This window comes from Trichosporon asahii (assembly GCF_000293215.1).
Source record: "Trichosporon asahii var. asahii CBS 2479 unplaced genomic scaffold scaffold00051, whole genome shotgun sequence".
NCBI classification, from domain to species: Eukaryota; Fungi; Basidiomycota; class Tremellomycetes; order Trichosporonales; family Trichosporonaceae; genus Trichosporon; species Trichosporon asahii.
Window position 1 is genome coordinate 1,723,396 of NW_014040873.1, and position 22,117 is coordinate 1,745,512.

A 22,117-nucleotide genomic window follows, 5' to 3' on the forward strand; every position below is an offset into this window, starting at 1 on the left:
ACCGTCGCATCGAAAGTCCGTATTACACTCTATATATTTGCTTTACTTGGAGAGGAAGAGCTCGTTGAGGTCCCTGATCGTGTCCTCGGGGCACGTAACGGCGTGGCCGATGGTGCGGTCGTCGGTGTAGATCTCATAGTCGTTTCCGCCCTTGTAAGTCTTGTCGCCAAAGAAGTGGATCTGGTCGTAGCCGTCGTCCGCGATGCGGCCGAGAGCATAGGTCTTGTCCCAGCCCTTGGGGAAGACGTCGAACGAGATCTGGCCGCCGATCGAGTACGTCAGGTTCAGGTCCGCAAACTCCTTCTGCAGCGCCTCGACCATCTTGGCGCGCGTTCCGGTCTGCTTGTCGAAGGCCTCAAAGTCGTTGCGCTCCTGCGTGGAGGCGTTACGGCCGACGGGCGAGACGTTGATCATGCCCTTGCGGAACTCGACAAAGGTGCCGCGCTTGACGGGGCAGTCGACCTCGGACAGGTAGCGGAGGATGTAGTTGACGAGCTTCTTGTACGGCTCCTCGCCAACGTGACCGATGAACGAAGCAGGGGGGAGCTCCTGACCCAGCTTGTAGGCGGTGAGTCCGTTCTCAGCGAAGCCATAATCGAACAGGTCGAGGACTGCCGTCAGTTAGAGATCGCAATATGGGTAACTGCGAATCGTGCTGGAGGCAGAGGTCCGGCTCAATGCAGCCACGTCACAACTTCGCCTTGTCGACGAGTTGGTAAGGAATGTCAAACGTGTCTGCGCAGCTCGCTGGGCGTCTCGTTGGTACCCGGCTTGTTGGCGCAGCACGACCATCGGAATGCCCGGGGTCCCATGCACTGCACGATAAGACAGAGCTACGTGGCACAGCACGCTTTCCATCCTCCAGCTTCTTACGTGCCCGCAGCAATCGGCACTCACCGTTACCGCCGTCGGGGCAGAGCTGCTCGGCGATCTTCTTGAGGTCCGAGCCGCCGACAAAGGCGATGGCGCACTTCTCGCGGAGCTTCTTGAGAGTCTCGAGCATCTCGGGGGAGGCCGAGAGACGGGCGGGGGAGAGGGTGCCGTCGACGTCGAACATGCAGATGGTCTGGGGGAACTGGCGCTCCGCGAAGGGCTTGACACCGGCGGGGAAGGACATTTTGGCGGCGATTGCTCTTGTGAGGAAGCGGGTTGGGAGTGAGAAAGATGAAGTGGTCCGGCGAAGAACACTGAAAATGACGGAGAGGAAGAAGTCAAGGAGAAATGTGAAAGATCGAGGACACGACCGAGGAGATAAAGGTGAGATTAAGATTTCTGACATTTGTGGTAGCTACCCCATCTGGTCGAGGCAGAACACGACCCTTCCCCGCCCCGTCGGGTTCGAACCCTCGATGTCCTCCTCGATTCCTCGTCCTTGCACCCTTTCGACGGGACCGTCGATCGCCATGACACGTAAACACGTCGTGGCGCCCTCGTACCTCAGGGATCACCCTGCTCCAGTGGACCGCTTTAGGCGCGAGTTGCAGACCAATCACGTGGGTCACCCCATTTAGGCGTGCGCGAACGTTCGTTGTGACTTCTGCCGTATATTGCTGGGAGGCAATGTCCAAGATTCTTTATTTGTCTATTCGTGCCTACGGCTCTGCATCGCAATCGACACACAGCATGCGGGCAGAGAGCGACACTTGTCAGTGTATAGAAGCAGTCCAGGAACCATTTATGCTTCCATATGCTCAGATCTCTGAGTTTGCTTGACGACGCCCACGTGGATATCTCCTCGCAGAACAGTTCCGAATGTGTGTGCGGGTGCGGTCTCCGAATCGATCACAGGGCAGTCTATCATTATCAAGCAGTTTAGGCCGAGCACGTTCTCCACGTCCGCGCATCGACGTGGCGGGGTAGTGCGCTCGTGGAATGCCGGCCCAGGCTACGACGTGTCACTGTGGCCTCGGGCTTTGGACTGTGTCTTCGCTGACTAATGCGCATTAATTGCCGCCGGTTCAGTGACCGCAGCAGGTTTATGACTTCACTACATGGCATGAACCTCCAAGCTAAATAGTTAGTACACACCCCGATGCAGTTGTTCTTGCCACCGACAAGTCTTTTAAGCATGACTGCAAGCACGCCGAACAGTCTTCGTCTCAGAGCGCGGAAGTCGCGCCCGTCCGTGCTCAAAACCAGGGCAGTGACAAACCTTAGTCTGCTCCCAGTCGATTGCCACCCAACGCAACCCGCGACAGACGGGCCGGGGCGCCACCCTGAGCCAGGTCATCGGCCTGACCGGCTGGGATCATCGCTGGCTGACACGTCCGGAATTTCAACATCGCCTACATCCCAGCACACCACATCGCCTGCATCGACCCCGTCCCCTCCGACTGTAACCCCGAGCAGCCCAGCCGACGACGAACAGCTACAGCTCGAGCTCGAGGCGACGGACGCGATGCTGAACCCCGCCTCTGTGCGCGGGCGCAATGAGGACCTGGACGACCTCGAGGAGAAGGGTCTCCTGATCGGCGGGGAGGGGAGCTCGCTCGAGCTCGAGTCGGGCGGCACGACACCCCGCCGCCGCGCAAAGGGAGAATCGGGCCACTACGAGAAGCTCGACCTGGGCGTGAAGGAGGAGAGCGGGCTCAAGTCCAAGCGTGACCAGCAGGCGTTTGCGCTCCTTATCGTGCTTTGTGAGTTAGCCGAAGGATCTGGGATCCCTTATCCGCAGTCCATTTCTTCCACTGGACAAGTCCTACAAAAGGACTATCCCTTTCCTACTTTCCTCATGAGAACCATTCAGTGCTAACGTATAGACCTGCTGCAGGGCATCCCCCTGGGCCTGACGTTCGGCACGCTCCCGTTCTTACTCAAGGCGCACCTGTCCTACTCAAAGCTGGCCGTGTTCGCGCTTTCAACGTGGCCGTACAGTCTCAAGCTTCTATGGTCGCCGATAGTCGACGCCATCTTCGTTCCGAAATGGGGCCGGCGCAAATCCTGGATCGTGCCGGTGCAGGCGCTCGTAGGCTTGATGTTGTGGTTCATCGGCGCCCGCGTCGAGACCTGGCTGAAGGGCGACATCAACATCAATTTCTTGACCATGATGTTCGGCTCGCTGATTCTGGCAGCAGCGACGCAGGACATTGCCGTCGACGGATGGGCGCTGACGCTCCTCTCGCCGCCGAATTTAAGCTACGCGAGCACAGCGCAGACGATAGGACTCGGGATCGGCTCGGCACTCGCGTTCACCGTCTTCTTGGCCCTGAACAGCGTCGACTTTGCGAACCGCTACTTCCGCAGCGTGCCCGCCGACGTGCCCCTCGTCACACTCGGGCCTTACATGAAGTTCTGGGGCCTGATCTACCTTGTCGTGACCGTCTGGCTCGTCTTCTTCAAGACCGAGGACCCCGTCAGTGCCACGGACCCAGACCTGGACGTGAAGAAGGTCTACCGCGTCATGTGGAGCATCGTCAGCCTGAAGAGTGAGTCGTGCCTCCCCCTCTGCTGTATCTCCGCGCGTTTAGCTGACGCAACAAGACATCCAATCCTTCCTTTTCATTCTCCTCATCGCCAAATTTGGCTTCCAGGTCAACGAATCCGTGACGCAGCTCAAGTTGCTCGAGAAGGGTCTCTCGCGCGAGGACCTCGCCGTCGCGTCCTTGCTCGACTTTCCCGCGCAGATGATCGTCGGCTGGCTGGCCGCCAAGTGGTCTCGCCCCTCCCAGTCAAATAATGAGCACCGACACCCGCTCTCAGCCCAGCAGACGCGACAGGCGGCGGCCACGGGCGTGCTGAAGGTCTGGGTTGGCGCCTTCTGGGCGCGTCTCGCCATGGCCTTCATCGCCGCGTGTGTCGTGTGGCTGTACCCGAGCTCGGGACAGGTTGGGTCTGGGTATTTCAGCCTCGTGATCGCGACCATCCTCATGACGAGTGTGACCAACACGATCCAGTTTGTCGGCATCACGGCGTTCCACACGCAGATTGCCGACCCCCTCATTGGCGGCACGTACATGACCTTGCTGAACACGGTTAGCAACCTGGGCGGCACCTGGCCGAAGCCGATTATTCTGAGGTTGGTGGACCTCCTCACTGTTTCGGCGTGCTCGATCACGGGCGCAGAGTGCACGACCGAGGCGGGCAAGGAGGCGTGCAGCGTCAGCAAGGGCACGTGCAACATCAAGCGCGACGGATACTTTGTCATGACGTTTGCGTGCATGTCCGTCTCGGCACTGCTGCTGCTGTACCACATCCTGCCCACTATCAAGAAACTTATGGCGCTCCCCATGTCCGCGTGGCGCGTCAAGATCCCCGCGTAACCGCTGAAGCGGGCCTGTATCCACCCAAAACATCTATAGAGTCGCCACTCGGGCCACACACATGTCCTTGTTACATTATGCATCATCGTTCGATATCTTGCAGGCTCATCCCCATTACTCTAATCGCGTCTGTCACTTCGTGTCTAAGATACTCTGGCTCGCTCCGCTCGCCTACCCTCACATGGAGACATCGCCCTCAGCGTCCTGCTGCATGTCCGAGTCCACCAGCTCCGTGATCGCCTTGACGCCCTCGGCGAGCCCGTCGCTTACGCCCTTCTGTAGCGCCTCAATCTCAGCCTCATGGTCGGCCATGAGAGCCTCGTGTGCGCTGTTGGGAAGCTCAGGGAAGCGCGCCTTGATCTCCTCCATGAGCGGAGGCTGGGCCGCAATCTTCGGGCTGAGGCTCGTGAAGCTCGACGGAAGCTGGTCGGGAAGCTCTTTCAGCGCCCGCAGAGTGCGGTACGTCGCCGTCTGCCGCTGCAGGTTGCGCTGCGCCTCCTCACTCCGTCCCGCCGTCTTCGTCAAGTTCGCCCAGCTGTTCGTTAGTTTGCGACCGTTGCCACGTCAACTCACTCATCGTGCGTGTACACCCTGCGCCAGGTCGAGATCAGCGCGACCTGCTTCCGTCCCTCGGGAAGAGGTGCGTGTGCGAGACGCTCGAGCGCGATCGCAGCGTCGTCATCCCGTCCCATCGTCAGCGTGAGAACGTCGACGAGACCCTCTACGTCGAGCGCGTCACCGTCCAGCAGCGCGCCGACCTGACGCTCAAGCACCTGCTCGAACGCGGGGTACGACAGCTTGAGTCCGGCGACGTACTTCTTCGCATTCGCCTTCTTCGGGTGCCCGCTTCCGGGCGCGGTCTCGTTGATGTGCTCCCGCAGCGCGTTCTCCGTGTTGATCAGGTCGAGGCTGTCGTCGAGCTCCTCAATCTGCAACGTCTGGCCACGCGCCTTGCCGTCCGCGACGGCCGCGAGCTTGCCGAGACTCGCCTGCAGATGCTTCTGCGCAAGCGACGTTGTGTCCTCCTCCACGGCCTGGAGAGCCGTCGCGGCACCACCGTAGTCCTTAATCGCGATCGAGTGGATCCACGACAGTTCCGGGTGCGGGTGCGCCGCGAAGAAGGCACTGAGCAGTCGTCCGTACACCTCGTCCTGGGACAGGAGGTCGTACAGCTTGCCCTGGTCGATGTACCACTGGTACAGCACGAAGGCAAAGTCCTGTCCGTACTTCTCAATGTACATCTCTATTCTTGCCGGTCCCTCAGACGAGGCGGAGTTGTGAGTCAGGTACACGAGCGTCGGGAAGTCGCGGTGGTGCTCCGCGAGGGCGTAGGCCTCAGAGACGCGGTCAATGTCGACTGATGGTCAGCTACTACATCGACGGGTGTAGCTTACCGAGCGGGCGGATGATTCGAGGCTTGAGGTCGTCCCAGCGCTTGGCGAGGGCGAGGCCCTCGGTAGCGTCAGCAACACCGTTTAACTGGAGACTGTTTGTCAGTTATCAACCGCGCCGAAGCTAACTCACGTGGCGTTTGTGCGCAGCTTGTCCTCCATGTTCTCGCACAGCGCAGCAGCGAGCTGGGCCATCTGCATCTTGAGCGTGGCCTGGTCGCGCTGCTGGCGGGCAAGCTGGGTGCTGGCGTTCTGCGGCGCCGGCTCATCGACGACACTACCCATCTGGCGCGTGCGGTCCTTGATAAGGCGCTGCGTCGCAGAGTACAGGGCGTCGAGATCGTCGATGATAGCGTCAGAGGCAGTCCATAACTCGACAGAGGGTCGTTCCCGGTCGACCTGGTAGACGGTCGTGTCCGCATCGCGCACCTGGGTGGCACTCCGTAAAGCAGTCTGGCCGTTAGTTCCTCAGCACGTACGAAGTAACTCACGATGAAGATGCGGTTCGCTTCGAGAATCCAGTCGGACAGATCAGTGTTCTGGCCCGCAGCCTGAATCGCGGCCTGGAACGTCTGGAACACGATCTCGAGCAGGCGGTCGAGGCGCAGAACCTGCGTGCGGAAGAACAACCGCACGACGTCCTCGTCACCGGCACCAACACCCAGCTGGTTCATCAAGATCTGGATCGAGTCGGCGAGCAGACTTTGCGGCGACCGCGTGTTCAGTTTGCTGAGAGTTAGCACCAAGCACAAGAAAAGAAACTCACTCCATCAGTCGGTTCTGGTAGTCCCAGAGGTCGATCGCCGCCTTGATCTTTTCAGCGTGGCTCTCCAGGCGCCGGCGCGAGTCCTGGGGAATCAGGCTGAGCACACCGTTCGCGTGGATGAACTGCATCAGAGCGCCCAGGCGGGAGCGACGGTCAGTCAGCTGTGGTCGGACCTCGTAGATCGTCGGGAGGTAAGGGGAGCCTGTGTGTCAGCTGCAGATCGCAAATTCAAGCTCACTAGAGGAGACGATCTCGGAGGAGACTGCTTCAGCCGCCTCAGCGAGGTCACCCTTGAAACCCGGGGGAAGGTTGAACGTGAGCGGGTTGTTGCTGCGGTCACCGAAGAAGACGGTCTGCTCAATCTTCGTCTTGAGACCGGCAGTGGCCGAAGCCGCAGACGACCTGGAGTTAGTTCTCTCACGAACGATATCAACTCACAGCCTGGGAGCCTGGGCGGATCCGGCGTAGACGTCGATGGTCATGATGCCGCCTAGCCGCGCCATGGCGACGAGGGAAGCGCCACTGCGACCGTTTCCAGCGCCGAGGAAGAGGTTCCTCGAGTCCTTCAGCCGAACAGTGTCCTCGTAGGGAACGTTCGAGAGGGATGCCATGACAATGGCATCGGCGAAGTGCACAAACGCCATCTTGGTCCCGTTAGGAACATAGAGGCGCGGCACATCGAGCATGCGCGGATCAGAGTGCTGCGATCAGCTTCTATTACGGCAAGCACAGCTACTCACAGCCAGGTACGAGATTTGGACAATCTTGTCGATCGTGACCGTGTTCGTCGAGGCGTTGAAGTCAAAGAGAACGATGGAGTGGCTGTTGTGCGAACGCGAGTGGTCCGACGACCCCGAGTTGCGGGAGTAGGACACAAGCGTGGCAAACTGTCCGGGACTGATGAGTTAGCATGGCAAGCGATTGACACTCACCCAGTAGCGACGAGGTCGTTAAGCTCGACGTGCAGGTTGCCAGACTGCCATGAGCCGTCGTCGTCGAAGAGCGAAGACCCGATGGCATCGTGTAGGCTGAATTCGTGCACAAGCTGAGGTTAGCTACCTCCTAGCAACGACTAGCTTACCTTCGCATAACCGTCCGGTCCGATCTCCCACGCCTGGAGCGTGCTCTTGCCGAGCAGGCAGACGCCGCCCGGCACGGGCGTCACAGCAACGATACCAGTGCGCTCCGAGCTGTCGAAGATGATGGGGCTAGCGCGGTTGAAGAGTCCTCCGGGGCGGGTGAAGGGCTGCGCAGTCGGCACGAGGCGGCCACCGTGGTTGACGACGGAGAGGCGGAAGGCTGCCGAGCTCGTCGTCGTGACGACGAAGTTAGCGTCGTCGAGGCGGTAGATGTGCTCGGCGAAGTCGTCACTGCCGAGCGGGAGCTCAATGGACTGGAACCGCTGCACGTTGGCGAGCGCGAGGGACATGCTCTCCCACAACCTGACCTCGCCCGTGGCGCTAACAAGGACGAGGCCCGGCTCGGCAGCGCGCGCGCCGTAGAACGCTGCAAGCGCAGGCGGGATGTTGGGCAGGTGGCTGCGAGAGGGAATCGGGGTCGGGAAGGTGTAGACGGTGGGGCTCGAGTGCGTCTTCTTGGCGTAGTTCCAGGCGAAGCAGCGCGTCGGCGTCGAGACGAGCGCGAAACCAGAGCCAGAGTCGATCTGCCCCGTCGCGCCCTCGACGATGAAGTCGAAGTCCGGGTCGTTGACGAGATTGCTCACCTCGGACGGCAGAGGACCGTTCGAGATAACAGAGTGCCGCTCGTCCCGCGACCAGTACACCTCATCATTGTCCTGATGGCGGACTGTTCGGGTCGATTCTCCTCCAGACGAGGCGGGCGACAGCTGACGCACACTGCCGAGTCGGGAGCGGGTCTGGACGCTCGCATTGTCGAATGCGGAGCGAGAGAGCGACTCGCGCATCCGAAGACCCCGCCGTGGGGTCGGTCGGGCCGGAGACGAGAACATGGCGGCCGGTGTCGGTGGATGTGATGAGTCTTGTTGTTGGCCTGTTATGGCGTTCGATGATTTCAGTGCGCCTTGCTCGAGTTTGTGGTGAAGTCACGTGATCCCACGTGGCACCCAGCACTGACATCATGGAAAGGACTGGACGAAAGGAAGACATTCACCGATGATCACCTAACTGCAACTCCATCGCAACTGGTTATGCATAACTGTTTCCACGAGCAGCTCCGCACCGGGTAAGACATATGTGAATTCATACACCAAGCCGATACCTATGTGACACGATAATCTATCTATCCGTAATTAACAAGCGACTCTATCTGAGGGTTTCTGGTTCTCTCTGTGGGCTCATCCCCCACATCCCTCCTCTCCCTCGACAATAACACGGTACTAGTTCACCATCCGAATCCAGCAGGCTGCACGAAGTAACCGTGCTGAGCCCGCGGACTCGGCTTGCCCGGCTGGCCGCTCCATTGCTCCCAGCGGCACCACCGGCACGCGCCGCATCCGCTTCCCCCGCAGTTGGGAATGGCGATGGGGTGCGGCGCGCAAGCCTCGGAGTAGTAGCCCTAGTACCGTCCATCGGGGTTCATGTAGTGCCCCTGCTGCTGGGCCTGGTGGACCTGCTGCTGAGCGTACTGAGCGTGCTGCTGCAGAGCGGCGGCGTGAGCCTGCTGAGCCTGCACAGCGGCGTGAGCCTGCGCCTGCGCCTGCATCGGGTCTGCGTGTCAGCTACAAACGAAAACACCAAAGCTACTCACCGTAGTATGGACCGGCCTGCTGTCCCTGTCCTGACTGGTGCTGCTGGACCATCATGTTGTACGTCTGCTGAGCCATCTGAGCCTGGGCATGCGCCTGCTGAGCAGCTGCCTGGGCGGCAGCAGCCTGAGCCTGCGCAGCCTGGTTGGCGGCCGCCTGCTGCGCCTGAAGAGCGGCCTGGGCCTGCTGCGCCTGAACGGCGGCAGATGCCTGGGACGCACGAGCAGCGACCCGCGGGGGGAGCGCGAGCGAGGCAGCACCCGAAGCGACTCCGGGAGGAACAGCGGGCGAGATCGGGCCGGCGGTGAAGTACGGGTGGGCAAGGGCCTCGTTCGCGTCGTACCGCCTGTTAGGCTCGAACTGGAGCAGGTGCTCGAGGAGGTTGATCGCGTCACGCGGCGCTTTCGGAACGATCGCGTGAAGGGGCTGCTTCGGGTGCTTGCTAAGCGGCTGCTTGATCTGGATCTCCGGGCTGTTCATCTTGATCTGCTGCAGCGTCGCGTCGCTCGGCGTGCCGACAATCTTCATGATCTGGACCAGCTGGTCGTTGTTGTCGCGACCACGGAAGAGCGGGTATCCCGTAATCATCTCCGCGAAGATACATCCCACACTCCAGATGTCGATGGATGTGCTGTACGTTCGTGATCCGAGAAGCACGTCCGGAGCACGGTACCACAGAGTGACAACCTGAGAGTTAGTGCAAACGGGATACATAACTCACCTCGTTACTGAAAGTGTTCACCGGAACGCCGAAGGCACGGGCGAGACCAAAGTCACCGATCTTAAGCTCTCCGCGGCGGTTGATCAGCAGGTTCTGCGGCTTGAGATCACGGTGGAGAACCCGGTTGGCGTGACAGAAGGCAATACCCTGCGGTCAGCTATACGAATCCATCGAAGCTCTCACGTTCAGCAGCTGATAGGTGAAGTGCTTGACGGTGTTGAGGGGAAGGGCGCCGCGATCTCCGTGCGTGTCCATGTAGCGCTTCAGGTCCTGTTCGCAGTATTCGAAGATGAGGACGAGCTTGGACTCGGTGTGGATGACATCGTGGAGGCGGACAATGTTGACGTGCTTGAGCTCTGCTTTGTTAGCTCCGGCAACAGTGTGGCTAGCTGGCCGATACCGTCGGACAGCTGCCCGGACCCATTACAGGCTAGCCTAGCGCCGGGAGCGCCGGTTCCCACAACAACTCACCCTTCATCAGACTAATCTCTCGGATGGCCGTGCTGGGCGTTCCCTCCTCGGCGTCGAGGTGGATCTCCTTCAGCGCAACGATCTCCGATGTCGTCCGCGATCGTCCCTTGTACACCGTCGCGTACGTTCCTTCTCCCAGTTTCTCGAGCTGGACGTAGTTCCTGTGATGTCAGCTACATTCGAGGCGATTTTCAGCTTCGGAAAGCCCCAGTGCATTAGTGGTGCACATAACACAGGGCCGTAGGGCCTGAGTAGCGACCACGGAATGCGGCGCATGGTGCGGATGCGTTGCGCTGACCGCAAATCGCGCGCGCGCATCGATTCGCCGCACCAACAACCTTAGCAGAGGGGCGCAACTGCCAGCCCAAACAACTCGTCTGAGCAGATACCGCTCGCGCGACGCGGTGCCGTCCAGACTCACATGGTGGATATCGGCCAGGTTCCGGCAAGTGTCCGAGATTAAAATATGTCAAGCGTCGTAATGTATGTGGTGGATGACGGGGATCGCGGCGGGGTCTTCGGCACTCGCGGATGGGCAGCAGCGGGGGGTGGGCGAGGATGCGTGTCGAGCGCCGGGCAAGGAAGGTGGAAGAGGTGAGGTGAAAGATGGAGGGAGGGAAGGGTGGACGTGAATGGGTTGGTGGACAGAGAACGTGCACTAGACACTGGCCGGGAACTCGCTTCATTATGGCGTTCGGGCCAATTGATCCCGTTACATGACGTCCGATGGCGCAGCACTGAATCCACGCAGATCTTTCAACCTCTTGACCCTTGCATGCTGCAGCGAGCATCGGAGTAACTATGCATGCGTTTCTACCACCATTCTGCAGCCTGTACTCGACGTTGTGGATGACCTTGAAGGTGGTTTCCGCCGTGTCGGGAAACACCCACCCACTCTTCTGTGTCCGATCGACATTTGCAGCCAACGTGCCTGGCTGCCTGTGGCACCTATATCTTCGTCACCTAGTCACCGTGAGCTTAATGCACATGCGGCCAATTGGAACGGCACCTGCCTCGATCAGTGGGAACGCCGACCGGCTTCGCTACGCACGCCCACAGACGTGCTCGGTTACGCATCGCTCGTTAACATGTGTACATCTGTTCAGCATATGGAGGTCCAACAGCTCGGTCTGCTACAACCAGGGACGCCTGCGCTCAGCGCCCGATTGGCGCCCCCAACAGGAGTCGGAAGTCATTAAGGGGGTATACGGCATGGATGGGCAGTCTTCCTCGCTCTTCTAAAGCTGCTTGCTATCTTACACGGTCCTCTCTACGCCTTCTCCTTTTCGTCGTCGAGATACGACGCCAGCGTGCTGTACGCGTGGTTGTTCTGCACGAGGCTCTGATGGAACGCCTCCGCCTCAGCGGGATCGAACGCGCGGAAGTGAGGGTTCGCAGGATCTCCAGGGGGCGGTTGCGGCAAATGGGGCGTCAGACACGGATACCGGTATGGCGTGAGGCCGAACGGATAAGGGTACGTTGTCGGCGGCGCCGTCGTCGAGGGCTGCGGGTTAGCTTAGAATCGTGCAAGTATCAGAGCTAGCGCGAGCTACTCGTCGAGACTGAGCCCGAACCTTTCTCAGACCCTGTGGATAAGTCCACACGAGACACAGAGGCCAGAGAACATAATCCGCAATAAGAAGGAATAAGGAAGACGATGACTCACAGGCGTCGTTGAGGGCGGGTTGGACTGGTAAGCGGCCGCCGCCGCGAGGTTCTCAATCCCCCCGAGTGGACCCGAGTGCGACCACTCGGCCTGGTGATCCGGTGACCTTCGTCTCGAGCGTTTCTGCAGTGTTGTTAATGACCATCACTGATTAGAGACTTGGAGGAAGACGAGGAAGGCATCCGTGGACTCCTTTAGCGGGTGATCGAAACACGTGTACGCCCTTCCTCCATCCTGTTCCCAAGCCTTCACGCCGATCAGCGCATCAGCAAACTCACCGTAGTCGATGCCTCCCTATTCCGTCCGTACCCGATGAGGTTCTCCTCCTCTCCGCGCGCCGGCTCGGGTGGTTGAAGGGGAGCAGGCTGCTCTTTGGCCGAGCGGCGCGTCACTCTCCCGCCCGCAGAGGGCGCGGGGGACGCCTTGGCGGCGGCAGCGGCTTTGCGTTTCATTCCCCTCGTTGGCGGGGGTAGGTCGCGTAGGCTGGGGTCGATGACGGGGTCGTGGGAGGAGGACATGGATGGATGCGTTGAAAGGGTGAGGGGGTGGACAAGAGTTTGAAAGAGTTGAGTGCGGGGAACCTGGGGGTGGGGCCCACGTCCGGGTGTTGATGCCGACTCACCCGCCCGTCACGGCCTGTCAGAGCGTGGGATTTAGACGAGCCGCGACTGCGCTTTGGCCGCACCTTTGCCCGCCGTGGGAAACTATCTTGGCCAATGTCCACGTGGAGCACGGAGTTGTCTTGCATCTCCATGAGATCTCTGAGATCGGGGCATTAGGAAGCAGGGCAAATGAGCATTAAGGCGAGAAAAGCTAATGCCTGTTTAGCTGTTCGACCAGGCACGGATTCCGGGATCTCGGTCCAGCGATGCCAGGGAAGAGGGAGAATGTGGGTGCGGCTCTGCCAGGGTTGAGAGGTCCTGTGACGTTGATGAGGAAGGACGTCTGGGTGGGTCGAGCAGCAATGGCGGACATGAACCTTTCGTCACGATCCGGTGTCCGCGATTGCCTACTCGGCCATGGTCGCCTTGTGAACGGCCTCCGTTCGGCCTCCGATGGGACCTCGGGCTCCGGCATGAGTTCGGCAGATGGACGCCCACAGCTCACTAAGCGAGATTTGGAGTCCTCTCCTGGACGGGATCATAGAGATCATATCCCGGCGCCAAGGTTGCTTGCACGTTTGCTGAGAACCACCACCGCACAGCTGTGCGTGCGCAGCAAAGCCCGATAGCAACCCGAGCGCTTGCCCGCCGCCTCCGCTGCCCGTGGTCGTTACATCCGAGGTTGCGGAGCAGCTAGGTCGGGCGCGATAACGTCAGTCCGCCGCCCGCCAGGTGCGGGGGACTCGATGGTGCGGCGCTGTTCGGGTCCGAGGCATCCTTGTTCTGGTTACGTTTGAATCGATGCCAGCCATGAGGAAGACGATGACCTCACTCAGTTGGTGAGGAGAGGATTCGTGAAGAGGGAAGAGGTGGAAACAAGATTGCTCCCGAAACATTTGCCCCTTTGGCTGTTGAGGACCCCCCGGGTCAATGCCGCCTGCCGCTGCTGCCTCACTGCGTGCGTGCCGCTGCTTGCCATCGCTTGCCACTCCCACCTCTTGCCCTTCCGTCACTCCTCGGCGGACTCACAGCTTAAGCTCCCATCTCGCCCTGTGACCGGGCCATCGAGCAATCAGATCACAGAAGTGAGCGTAAGGAACAGAGCGTCCGGCAGTCTCAGGCGCATAGACTTCGCCACGAGGTGCCTGTTCGACTGTTTGGACATTCCTGGGCCGAGAGACCCTGGCACTCATGCGTAATGCGCTCCTGAACATGTGCCCCAGCATTGACATTCATCCATGCGGTGTACGGAGGGTGGGCACGCGGCGCACTGACTGGCGCTCATGGCAGAATGCCAGGGCACGAGGGAGCAGGTGTCTTGGCACCGAGACAGACTAACAGGCCAAGTTCCTACTTCCGTCCTGGCAACCCGAGATCTTTCTCCGCATTCTCCGGTCGCGCCGGTCGCCAGAAGAAAGTCGCTGGTTACGATGCGGCGTACGCGGCGACTTTGATCGACTGTGAGGTCATGGGATCACTCGATCTGGCCCGACTCTGCCTGACTCCAGTCAACAGCTCTGGCTCTCGGCAGGCAGTGCGACGCCCTTGATCCAGTCTAGCCCTGAACAGCCTGGCAACGGTTTACCTCACAGAGTCCATTCCGTGGATACTCCGGTCGTCACCAGAGCGGTCGCGAGACGTACGCACGCCCACTTTAAGCTTGCACCGACAACGTAACCGCGCCGGCAGCTTTGGTCGGCCTCGTACGGCAGACCCGAGCGTGATGATTAATGACGGTATGGGAAGTCGCACCGCGACAACCACCACTGCACTGTTGCGCTGCTGCTTTGCCTGGCATCTTCCACTGGTGTGAGGCAGTGGGATCCAAGGGGAGATGCAAAGTTCAATCAAGTCGTTAGATTCGGGAGCATCGGGAATTTCTTGTGGAGCGCTGACAGCTTGAGCCAAACTAGCTTGGAATCTTAATGTGGGCGTCGGCGGGCCGTGCTCGTCGTCTCGTGTCGCAGGTACGTATCAAGCAGGTTGATCACAGCGTACGAGAAGCCAGAACAACTGCGAGACGCGAGACATGACACTCGAAGAAAGGAAAACAACGCTTCGGGAAGGCACCCAGGCACGAGGCAGTCTGCCGGTACCTCCCTCTTGCTCTCGATCATCCTCATCCCAGGCCCACCAGGCCCACCGCTGTCGTCGACTCGGCGACACCTGGACAACGGCTACGGCACCGAGCACTTCATACTAACTCTGCACGGCCGAAGTTTCCTCTGTCGAACGACCGTCATTAACCTCCTTCCAGCATCGGTGCTGAAACACGCGCTCCAATACCGCAGCCCGCACATTAAGAGTATACCGGAAGCGCGAAGCGCTGTAGTGTTCGCTAATGACGCAGCCTGGAATGCGTATCGATGCTTGGACGCATTTGGCATGAGCATGAATGTTCCGAATACCCACTCTCGGAAGGACAAATGTTACCAAGTTGTTGCTGCGAGCTGTCCCCAAGCGATCGCAGCAGGCGAGTCGGAGCATAGCGGACTCAGCTCCGTGAGCCGTGACCGCGCAGGTTCACAGTTGCACACGGGCACATGTTGCGCGGCTCCCATGTTCCCCAAAGATCAGCCGAAGCGAGTCATAATCAGATTGCAGCCGTAGAATGAATGCCAAGCGTCACTCTGTAACGTCGGCGTCGCGCGTCGCATGAATCGCACGGATTGCATGATTGCGCGTGCAGCGCGTGAAGCGTATTCAGATCTGCTCATGAGCGCAGGTGCGAAAATTGCATTTGGCGCGATAGACTAGAGGTCTCGCTAAGCTACCAGGAGCCGCTAGTTGTTGGTCTGACGAGCTTGGCAGTAACCAACGTGCACTTGGATGATTGCAGCAGGTGTTGAGGAGGCTATGGTAATTAAGTGAATTATCGGCGCTGGATAGTGTCAGGATAACCCGGTGAGAGATGACCTGCTTAAACGCCAGATTAGCCAGGCCCTAGCAGGGATCCAGGACCGGCTCGCTCGCATGGTTGCGCATGGCGGCTGCCGCACGTTGGTCGTTGGAATCTGGCGCACTGGTCCTGGCTTCGTTTTTCCTGAACTCGCCAAGGGTCTATCATCGGTGAGCAGGGCCTGAGCGCCGGCATGCTTGCAAGGCCGTGATCGTTGACGGGGCCGGACGCACGGCTTTGCCGCCTTGCACAGCAACGAACATGCATGCATACCCTTCCTCCCGAGGTAGGAGATTATTCACCTCGTCTCGGTGCATATTCGGTCTCAACGTAGGTACCGTACGTACGTAGTCAGCTGCCAGCTGCCAGAAGCAATCTAAGACTGCTGTTCGTAAATGTTCGCAGGCCAACTTTGAACAAGGTTGGCCGTGATGCTCCCTTCACGGCCCTGCGGACCTTGGCGCCACCAGGCGAGCCGGCGAGGCAGCGACGCTAGTGCGATGACCGGATCGGGCAGGTCCCATGTCGATCCCTCCTCGATCCTCATTCTGGCGTCAGTGCGGCAACGCGGCAGTGCGCCAAGTGGCCAGGTGGCCAGGTGACGGCGCCGTCATCGGGCCTTGCCCTGCGGCCCTGCGAGCAAGCTGCGTGCGCCCTGACTACACACTATCGATGCATGACGAGAGCTCCGAACCTTGGAAACATTGGGTCGCCCGGACAGCTGACGCGCTGACGAGAACACCTGCAGCCGGGTTCATTACTTCCCTTGCTCCTGCCTGCAGATTAGCAGACTTAGGCTTGCGAGTTGGCTGGCCATGGGCAACGGGCGCAACGGGCGACGGGCCGGTCTCGGTATCCCTCGGATGCAAGCCTCGGCCGCACGAGACTTCTGCACTACGGCTGCCACATGCCGCAGGTTACGACCGCATGAGCGTGAGCGTAGTCCCTGTGAGCTGTGAGAGATGCTGCGATGGGGCGCAGGATCGCGTAGGACTGGACATGACTGGGTAGAGGACTGGGCCATCGGAGCGGCGCTAGAATGTAAATCGCGCAACCGCCTGAGCCGCTGAATACACGGCGCTGTAGAACTGTAACTCAACATTCAGTACTGCCAGCGCAGGCGCAGTGACTTGTACTGCAGGGATGCATTCAGCTGAGCTATGCACTAGAGCAACGTTACAGAGCCCCTCAGCCGGCTGGGAAGGGCTCAAGGTAGGGGAAATTTTGGAGCAGTGAGCGCGCCGAAGCACAGAAATCTGGGAGCTCGGCGGGGACAGGCGAGACAAGATGACAGGATGAAGGGGATCGCAGGCTCCCTCGCAGGGGTTGCCGGTGAAACGAGTGGTGCTGCCTGGGGAAACTGGCCAGGCTCCCGGACAGCGTCATGCATCAGGTCTGCCAGGTCTGCTGCTGCAAGGTGGGCTGCTGCAAGGGCTGCATGTATGTGTTCCGGATGCAAGAGAGTCGGCGGCGGTCAGTGTTTCGTACTAGGCAAGGGTGTACGGCATGGTCATAACCCAAGGTGTAGCGTCTCGGGTCGTGCGCCCGTCGCAGTCGTCTGCCCCTGGTTCCGGAGTCGACCCGCCTGAGATGCCTGAAAGCCCTGCGGTAGATGTGTCGTCTAGACTGGCAACATGGTTTGGGCCGGTCGCAACTCTACCTGCTGTCTTGACATCACCGCTCTGGGCTATCCGCGATCATCTGCTGCATCCCGAGAGTATATATATCCCTCCTGTCCTTTGTTCGAAAGAAAAGATCGAGCTCGTCGACGCAACATCATCGCCCGCTATCGGTCCCACCGAAAACGACCCAGTTTCGAAAACTGGACCAGCATACCTCACCCAAGCCGACCTCCACCGGCCCTTGCCCTAGCCCTGGCCCTCCACCGGGCAGAGCGCGAGTGACTTGTTTACTTCCTTGGGCCATCCCCCCCGATCCCCGCCCGAGATCTCCTCCACCGGCCCAGCCTGGGTGCAATCCAGCAACCAACAAACATTGCATCCACAAGATCGCTGTCCACCATCTCAACATCTCATCTCCCTCTCTCATCACTTTCGGAGACATCCTCACCATCCCCCTCAGTCTAGACCGTTCCAGGTCTGCCCCTGAACCGTACTTCCGCCTGCCGCTGCGCTCTCCGTAGCTGCTCAATTGGCTCAAGGAGCCAAGTGTATTCCTCGCCGTGGCTCATACGACATACACTTGCAGTCACACTCCCCCGTTACCTTACTCCATTCGTACACCTCTTACCCCTTGTGCTCCCAAACACATTCATCCCCTGGCCACAACTCTGGCTCGACGCTGCTCAAGGTCGTCAGACGACGGTTGCTAGAACTTTGTCATTCTCGCTCCCAATCCATAATCACATCCACCACATACACCGTCACCCACCCATACCAAACACACCAAACATGTCAGGTAAGTGACCATCTTTTTGGCGGCTGCTTTTCTTTTTCTTCTCATTCACACTCGCACACACTCCCACAACACAACAAACAAACAACCAACATCATTCTTCCAAACACTCCATTGCTTCCTTTCCCTCCATCCGTCCATCCCACTGCATCCACTCGCACCTTGTGTTTACCGCCGCCACCTGCTTACACCACTGCAGTCATGTTGTCCGGTGTAGAGACCGCCGACAACTTCGACCTCGACGACTTGATGAAGAGGTTCACCACCGCCGCCGACTCTCCCGCCCGGCCGATGGTCCCCAAGTCCATGGTCCACGACCAGCAGCAGCAGCTCGAGCAGTACTCCGGCGACGGCTCGCCGACGTTTGACCCGAACGGCTTTAACGGCGCCGATCTCGCAAACACCTCCAACAGCTCCGAATGGCTCAACCTCTCTTTCGAGTCTGTCCTCGGCTCTGGCAGCCCCTCCTCCCGTGGATCGTCGCTCGAGACTCCCAACCTCCCCTCTACCACCTTTGACCCTACATCCTCCTCGATCGACCCGACCCGTCTCAAGGAGGCAACCGCCGACATCTCCCCTATGTGGTCCGAGGCTGCCCTCCCTCGTGAGATGCCTGCTTGCCAGCCGCCAGCGTTCAACCCGCCAACAATCAACATTGTGCATGAGTACCCGGAGATGAGCACTCCCTCTCGCCGCGGCCATGTGCGCAAGTACAGCGAAATCGACACCGCCTCGACGATGTCGTCCAAGAAGCTGAGGCGCCAGGGCTCGCTGCCCGAGCTCCACATCCCTGTTTACAACCCGATCAACGGCGGTCGCACCTTCCAGCGGTCGCTGTCGACCGGACCGATCGTTGGCCCCAACGACATGAGCGGGTCGCTCTCCGCGCAGAGCTCGCCCTTCCTGACGGCTGCATCGCCCATCATGGCGCCGCTGTCGGCTCCTGCGATGGCGCAGCACCCTAACTCATTCAACACGGCGGTGCCACCGAATAGCCAACCCCTGCCAACTCCTATTACACCCGTCATGCCTCAAACGGCAGTTCCTGGCCGCTCGTACGGGTACAGCAATCTTGCCACCATCCCCGAGGCGCCGAGCTCTGCGCCCCCGCACGTCCAGTGGATGCCCATCAACGCCGACCAGCACCAGAACCAGAACCAGCAGCAGCCGCAACAGCAGCAGCAGATGGAGTTCTACCCCCAGTCTGCCCAGGACCTCCCTCCTATCCCGACGTCTGTCTCTGCTCCAGGCACCGGTGTCCAGGTCGTCAAGTCGCCATTGATGCAGCAGCACTCGCCGTTGGTGCAGGCACACTCGCTCCCCAACACGGTCCCAACCGTCCAAGTTCCGGGTCTCCCGCATCACTCGCACTCCAGGCACTCGTCCATCAATGGCATTCCGACACCCACCATGCAGGTGGCGCAGCTGCCCACCCAGAACGCCGCCACCATCCAGCAGATGCATCAACAACAGCAGCAGATGCACATGCAACAGATGCATGACGGCGTCAATCTCGGCATGGGCCGCCCCATCCAGCCTCCCCACGTTCGCCGTTCATCCGACTCGGAGCTCGCCTTCAACATGGGCTCCAGCGTTGCATCCATGCTTCGGTCATCGTCGGTCCCGCAGGCGCACGGCCAGAATATGGTCCGCGCCTCACAGGTGTTCGGCACCACTGCGCTTCCGCCGCCGCCCCCGGTCGCCACCTACACGCACCAGGGCGTGGTCATGGGCCAGTACGCTGACCCCATCGGGCAGCAGCACTTCATGGCGCCGATGCCGACTTCGCCGCCACGCAAGCGTACCGTCACTAAGCGTGTCGGTATGTGCTTGAAGCCGGGTCCCAAGGGCAAGGTCAAGTCCAGGGTCAACTCACTTGACCCGGCAGCTGCGGCTGCGATCATGGCCGGGAAGAGTGACGCTCTCCTGCACGGTGACGGTTCCATGGCTGCGGTGCCCGAGGAGCCGCCCGTGCCCCTTGTTCCCGTGACGGTGGAGGAATTCCGGAACGCCTTCACGATGACTGCACACGGAACTCTAATTCCCAACCCAGAGCTTGACGCGCTCACGGAGCGGCTCATGTACGCCACGGACGAGAACGTCGTGGACGCGTGCTTCCGCTTCTGCTACGCGATCGGGACTGAGTACAACAAGGCCGCTGAGAAGCAAAGCAAGTACTTCAAGTGCTGCTTTGACGAGTGCGCCGGCGTCAACATGCGCGTGTTCATGCGCAAGAGTGCCGTTGACTCGCACGTCCGCACTCACGTCGGCTACCGCCCATTCAAGTGCGAGGCCGACCCCGAGTGTGACGCCCGCTTCGTCCGCAAGCACGACCGCGACCGTCACGTCGCGACGACACACCGCAACGAGAAGAGCTTCCTGTGCACCGACTGCGGGCAGAACTTTGCGCGCTCTGATGCGCTGCTGCGCCACCGCGCCAAGCGCGATGCGTGCAAGGCCCGCATGATGGGCTAAGCCTCTTCTGTGCTGTTCCGTCGCTTCCTGTCGCTTCCATTGTCGCATCGTTGTCTCACTCGCTCCTGTGTCATCGCCAAAGCCCAACTGTATCCCTGTCCGATCTCCAGTGACATCTTCCATTCTATATTCGTACCCGCCTGCCGTATACCCAAGTGATCCCCTCGATACCCCTTCTCCTTCCAGATAGACTCAAAACCCCTCAATCCTACAACACCCTAAGGACGCTCCTCAACCCGAAAACTTGTATCTGTATCGATCCGTCCCGAGGACTCTCACTCTCTCTGTACACTCTCCTTGTTCATAGTTTCCGTAGCCTAGCGTAATGCATGAAACTGCTTCCGAGAGGGTCGCGAAACGAGGGGGGCGCAGCGTCTGAGGCTCTAGAACGGGACGCGAGGAGGGAAGCGCAGTCTCTAACGACCAGCTGACGCCAGGTTGACGGCAGATCCGAAACGGCCTCGGCGCATAGTCGGTCAGGTGACATCATGGCTCGCCTCGTGGTTGTTCACTGGCTGTGATCCGAGCGAAGAGTGCTCGGGGCGGGAATGTCTCGCATGTCTCGTATGTCTTACACCTTGTCTGCGAAGCTGTGTTCCGTAGTCTGGCGTCGGCTCTGGCATCGCCGCCGTAGAGTGGAGATGAGGAGGCAAGGCGGGCACAATTGGGTTTCCGCTAGTGTCTCCGCTAGCTCCAGAATTCCAGAAGACTGCTCGCATGCAAAGAGGATGTCTCATGTCTCTGAGACCAGAGCTGAATGTCGCACCGAGGTTGAGGGGAGGGGCGTATCGGTGCCGGAATACGGAAGTGCGGGGCGAAGACATGCCGTAATGCGTGAGATGTCCCGGGATCCGCAGCATACACCCCACCCCACTGTCTTGCTTGCACCCAGTTCTCGATCTGCTCTGGATATACACAGTCGGACAAGTCAGAGGAGAGAGCCTTGGATACACAACAGACTAGTGCAAGATATGCGCAGTGGGATGGAAAGTGATGTCTTTTGACTGACGACTTCCGTACGAAGAGGAGGAGGAAATGTGGGAGTCAGAGCCCAACCGTGGAACCACCCAGACATAAAGAGGCTCAGAATAGCGTGTGGCAAGCCCATGGAGACCCGCCGAGTCGGGTTCAACTTCCGATCTGCAAACCCCGCGAAAGCCCGCGAAGCCCGCGAAGCCCGCCCCTCTTAGCCTCGGAGCAACATTGTGTATTCGGGGCCGAGCCGGTGATCGGCGACCGGCGGCGACCGGCCCCGGTTGCGACGTCGGCAGGGGCGGATGTGGCTATCCAAGTTGGCGCGAGTTGCCGAGCAGACGGGCGCATGGCGGGCGCATGACTGACAACGTGCGCAAGCTCCTGCCTCACGTTCCGTTATATCCTCGCCGATGCCGAGGGAGTACCACGAATAACCAGAGGGGCGAGAAGGGATACCTGCCGGCCGAGCAGCGTTCTGAACTCGCACTAAGTGTGGGTATTCTGCGCACTCCGCTGGGTGCTTGGACACTGCCGCTGGTCCCACATATGCGGTCACAGGTGAGACATGCACTACACTGAGACTGGATATGATATGACGTCTGACTAGAAATCTGGAAGAAAACACAGATCCGGGGCAAGCAAGTGTCAGGGTGCGTTTCACGATTAAGCATACCGCCTCCCCCCCTCTCCGTCTGCCCCGCTCAACTCGCCTCTCTGACAGCCTGGATTTCGGCACTTCGACACGCATGACG

At 59.9% G+C, this 22,117-nt stretch overlaps 8 protein-coding genes across 8 annotated transcripts; 3 read left to right on the forward strand and 5 right to left on the reverse strand.

Moving 5' to 3' along the window:
* Positions 1-42: 42 nt before the first annotated feature.
* A1Q1_03039 (phosphomannomutase) lies at positions 43-1,117 on the reverse strand (the record flags this gene model as incomplete). The annotated part of the gene is made up of 3 exons (XM_014324268.1): positions 43-611; positions 732-833; positions 898-1,117. 3 exons carry the CDS (start codon positions 1,115-1,117, stop codon positions 43-45), a joined length of 891 nt encoding a protein of 296 aa, XP_014179743.1.
* A 951-nt stretch (positions 1,118-2,068) lies between these two features.
* Positions 2,069-4,259, forward strand: A1Q1_03040 (uncharacterized protein; the record flags this gene model as incomplete). Its single annotated transcript, XM_014324269.1, has 4 exons — positions 2,069-2,636; positions 2,771-2,965; positions 3,072-3,425; positions 3,481-4,259. 4 exons carry the CDS (start codon positions 2,069-2,071, stop codon positions 4,257-4,259), a joined length of 1,896 nt encoding a protein of 631 aa, XP_014179744.1.
* A 177-nt stretch (positions 4,260-4,436) lies between these two features.
* Positions 4,437-8,385, reverse strand: A1Q1_03041 (uncharacterized protein; the record flags this gene model as incomplete). Its single annotated transcript, XM_014324270.1, has 9 exons — positions 4,437-4,794; positions 4,833-5,593; positions 5,654-5,711; positions 5,784-6,079; positions 6,142-6,352; positions 6,417-6,512; positions 6,855-7,060; positions 7,157-7,303; positions 7,498-8,385. The coding sequence occupies 9 exons, from the start codon at positions 8,383-8,385 to the stop codon at positions 4,437-4,439; spliced, it is 3,021 nt and encodes a 1,006-aa protein (XP_014179745.1).
* Positions 8,386-8,951: 566 nt separating this feature from the next.
* Positions 8,952-10,609, reverse strand: A1Q1_03042 (cyclin-dependent protein kinase; the record flags this gene model as incomplete). Its single annotated transcript, XM_014324271.1, has 6 exons — positions 8,952-9,103; positions 9,144-9,828; positions 9,884-9,955; positions 10,046-10,272; positions 10,334-10,494; positions 10,593-10,609. 6 exons carry the CDS (start codon positions 10,607-10,609, stop codon positions 8,952-8,954), a joined length of 1,314 nt encoding a protein of 437 aa, XP_014179746.1.
* A 994-nt stretch (positions 10,610-11,603) lies between these two features.
* Positions 11,604-12,517, reverse strand: A1Q1_03043 (uncharacterized protein; the record flags this gene model as incomplete). Its single annotated transcript, XM_014324272.1, has 3 exons — positions 11,604-11,837; positions 12,000-12,122; positions 12,278-12,517. 3 exons carry the CDS (start codon positions 12,515-12,517, stop codon positions 11,604-11,606), a joined length of 597 nt encoding a protein of 198 aa, XP_014179747.1.
* A 4,489-nt stretch (positions 12,518-17,006) lies between these two features.
* On the forward strand, positions 17,007-17,372 carry A1Q1_03044 (uncharacterized protein; the record flags this gene model as incomplete). Its single annotated transcript, XM_014324273.1, has 1 exon — positions 17,007-17,372. One exon carries the CDS (start codon positions 17,007-17,009, stop codon positions 17,370-17,372), a length of 366 nt encoding a protein of 121 aa, XP_014179748.1.
* A 744-nt stretch (positions 17,373-18,116) lies between these two features.
* On the forward strand, positions 18,117-20,390 carry A1Q1_03045 (uncharacterized protein; the record flags this gene model as incomplete). Its single annotated transcript, XM_014324274.1, has 1 exon — positions 18,117-20,390. The coding sequence occupies one exon, from the start codon at positions 18,117-18,119 to the stop codon at positions 20,388-20,390; it is 2,274 nt and encodes a 757-aa protein (XP_014179749.1).
* Positions 20,391-20,866: 476 nt separating this feature from the next.
* Positions 20,867-21,214, reverse strand: A1Q1_03046 (uncharacterized protein; the record flags this gene model as incomplete). The annotated part of the gene is made up of 1 exon (XM_014324275.1): positions 20,867-21,214. One exon carries the CDS (start codon positions 21,212-21,214, stop codon positions 20,867-20,869), a length of 348 nt encoding a protein of 115 aa, XP_014179750.1.
* Between the last annotated feature and the right edge of the window lie 903 nt (positions 21,215-22,117).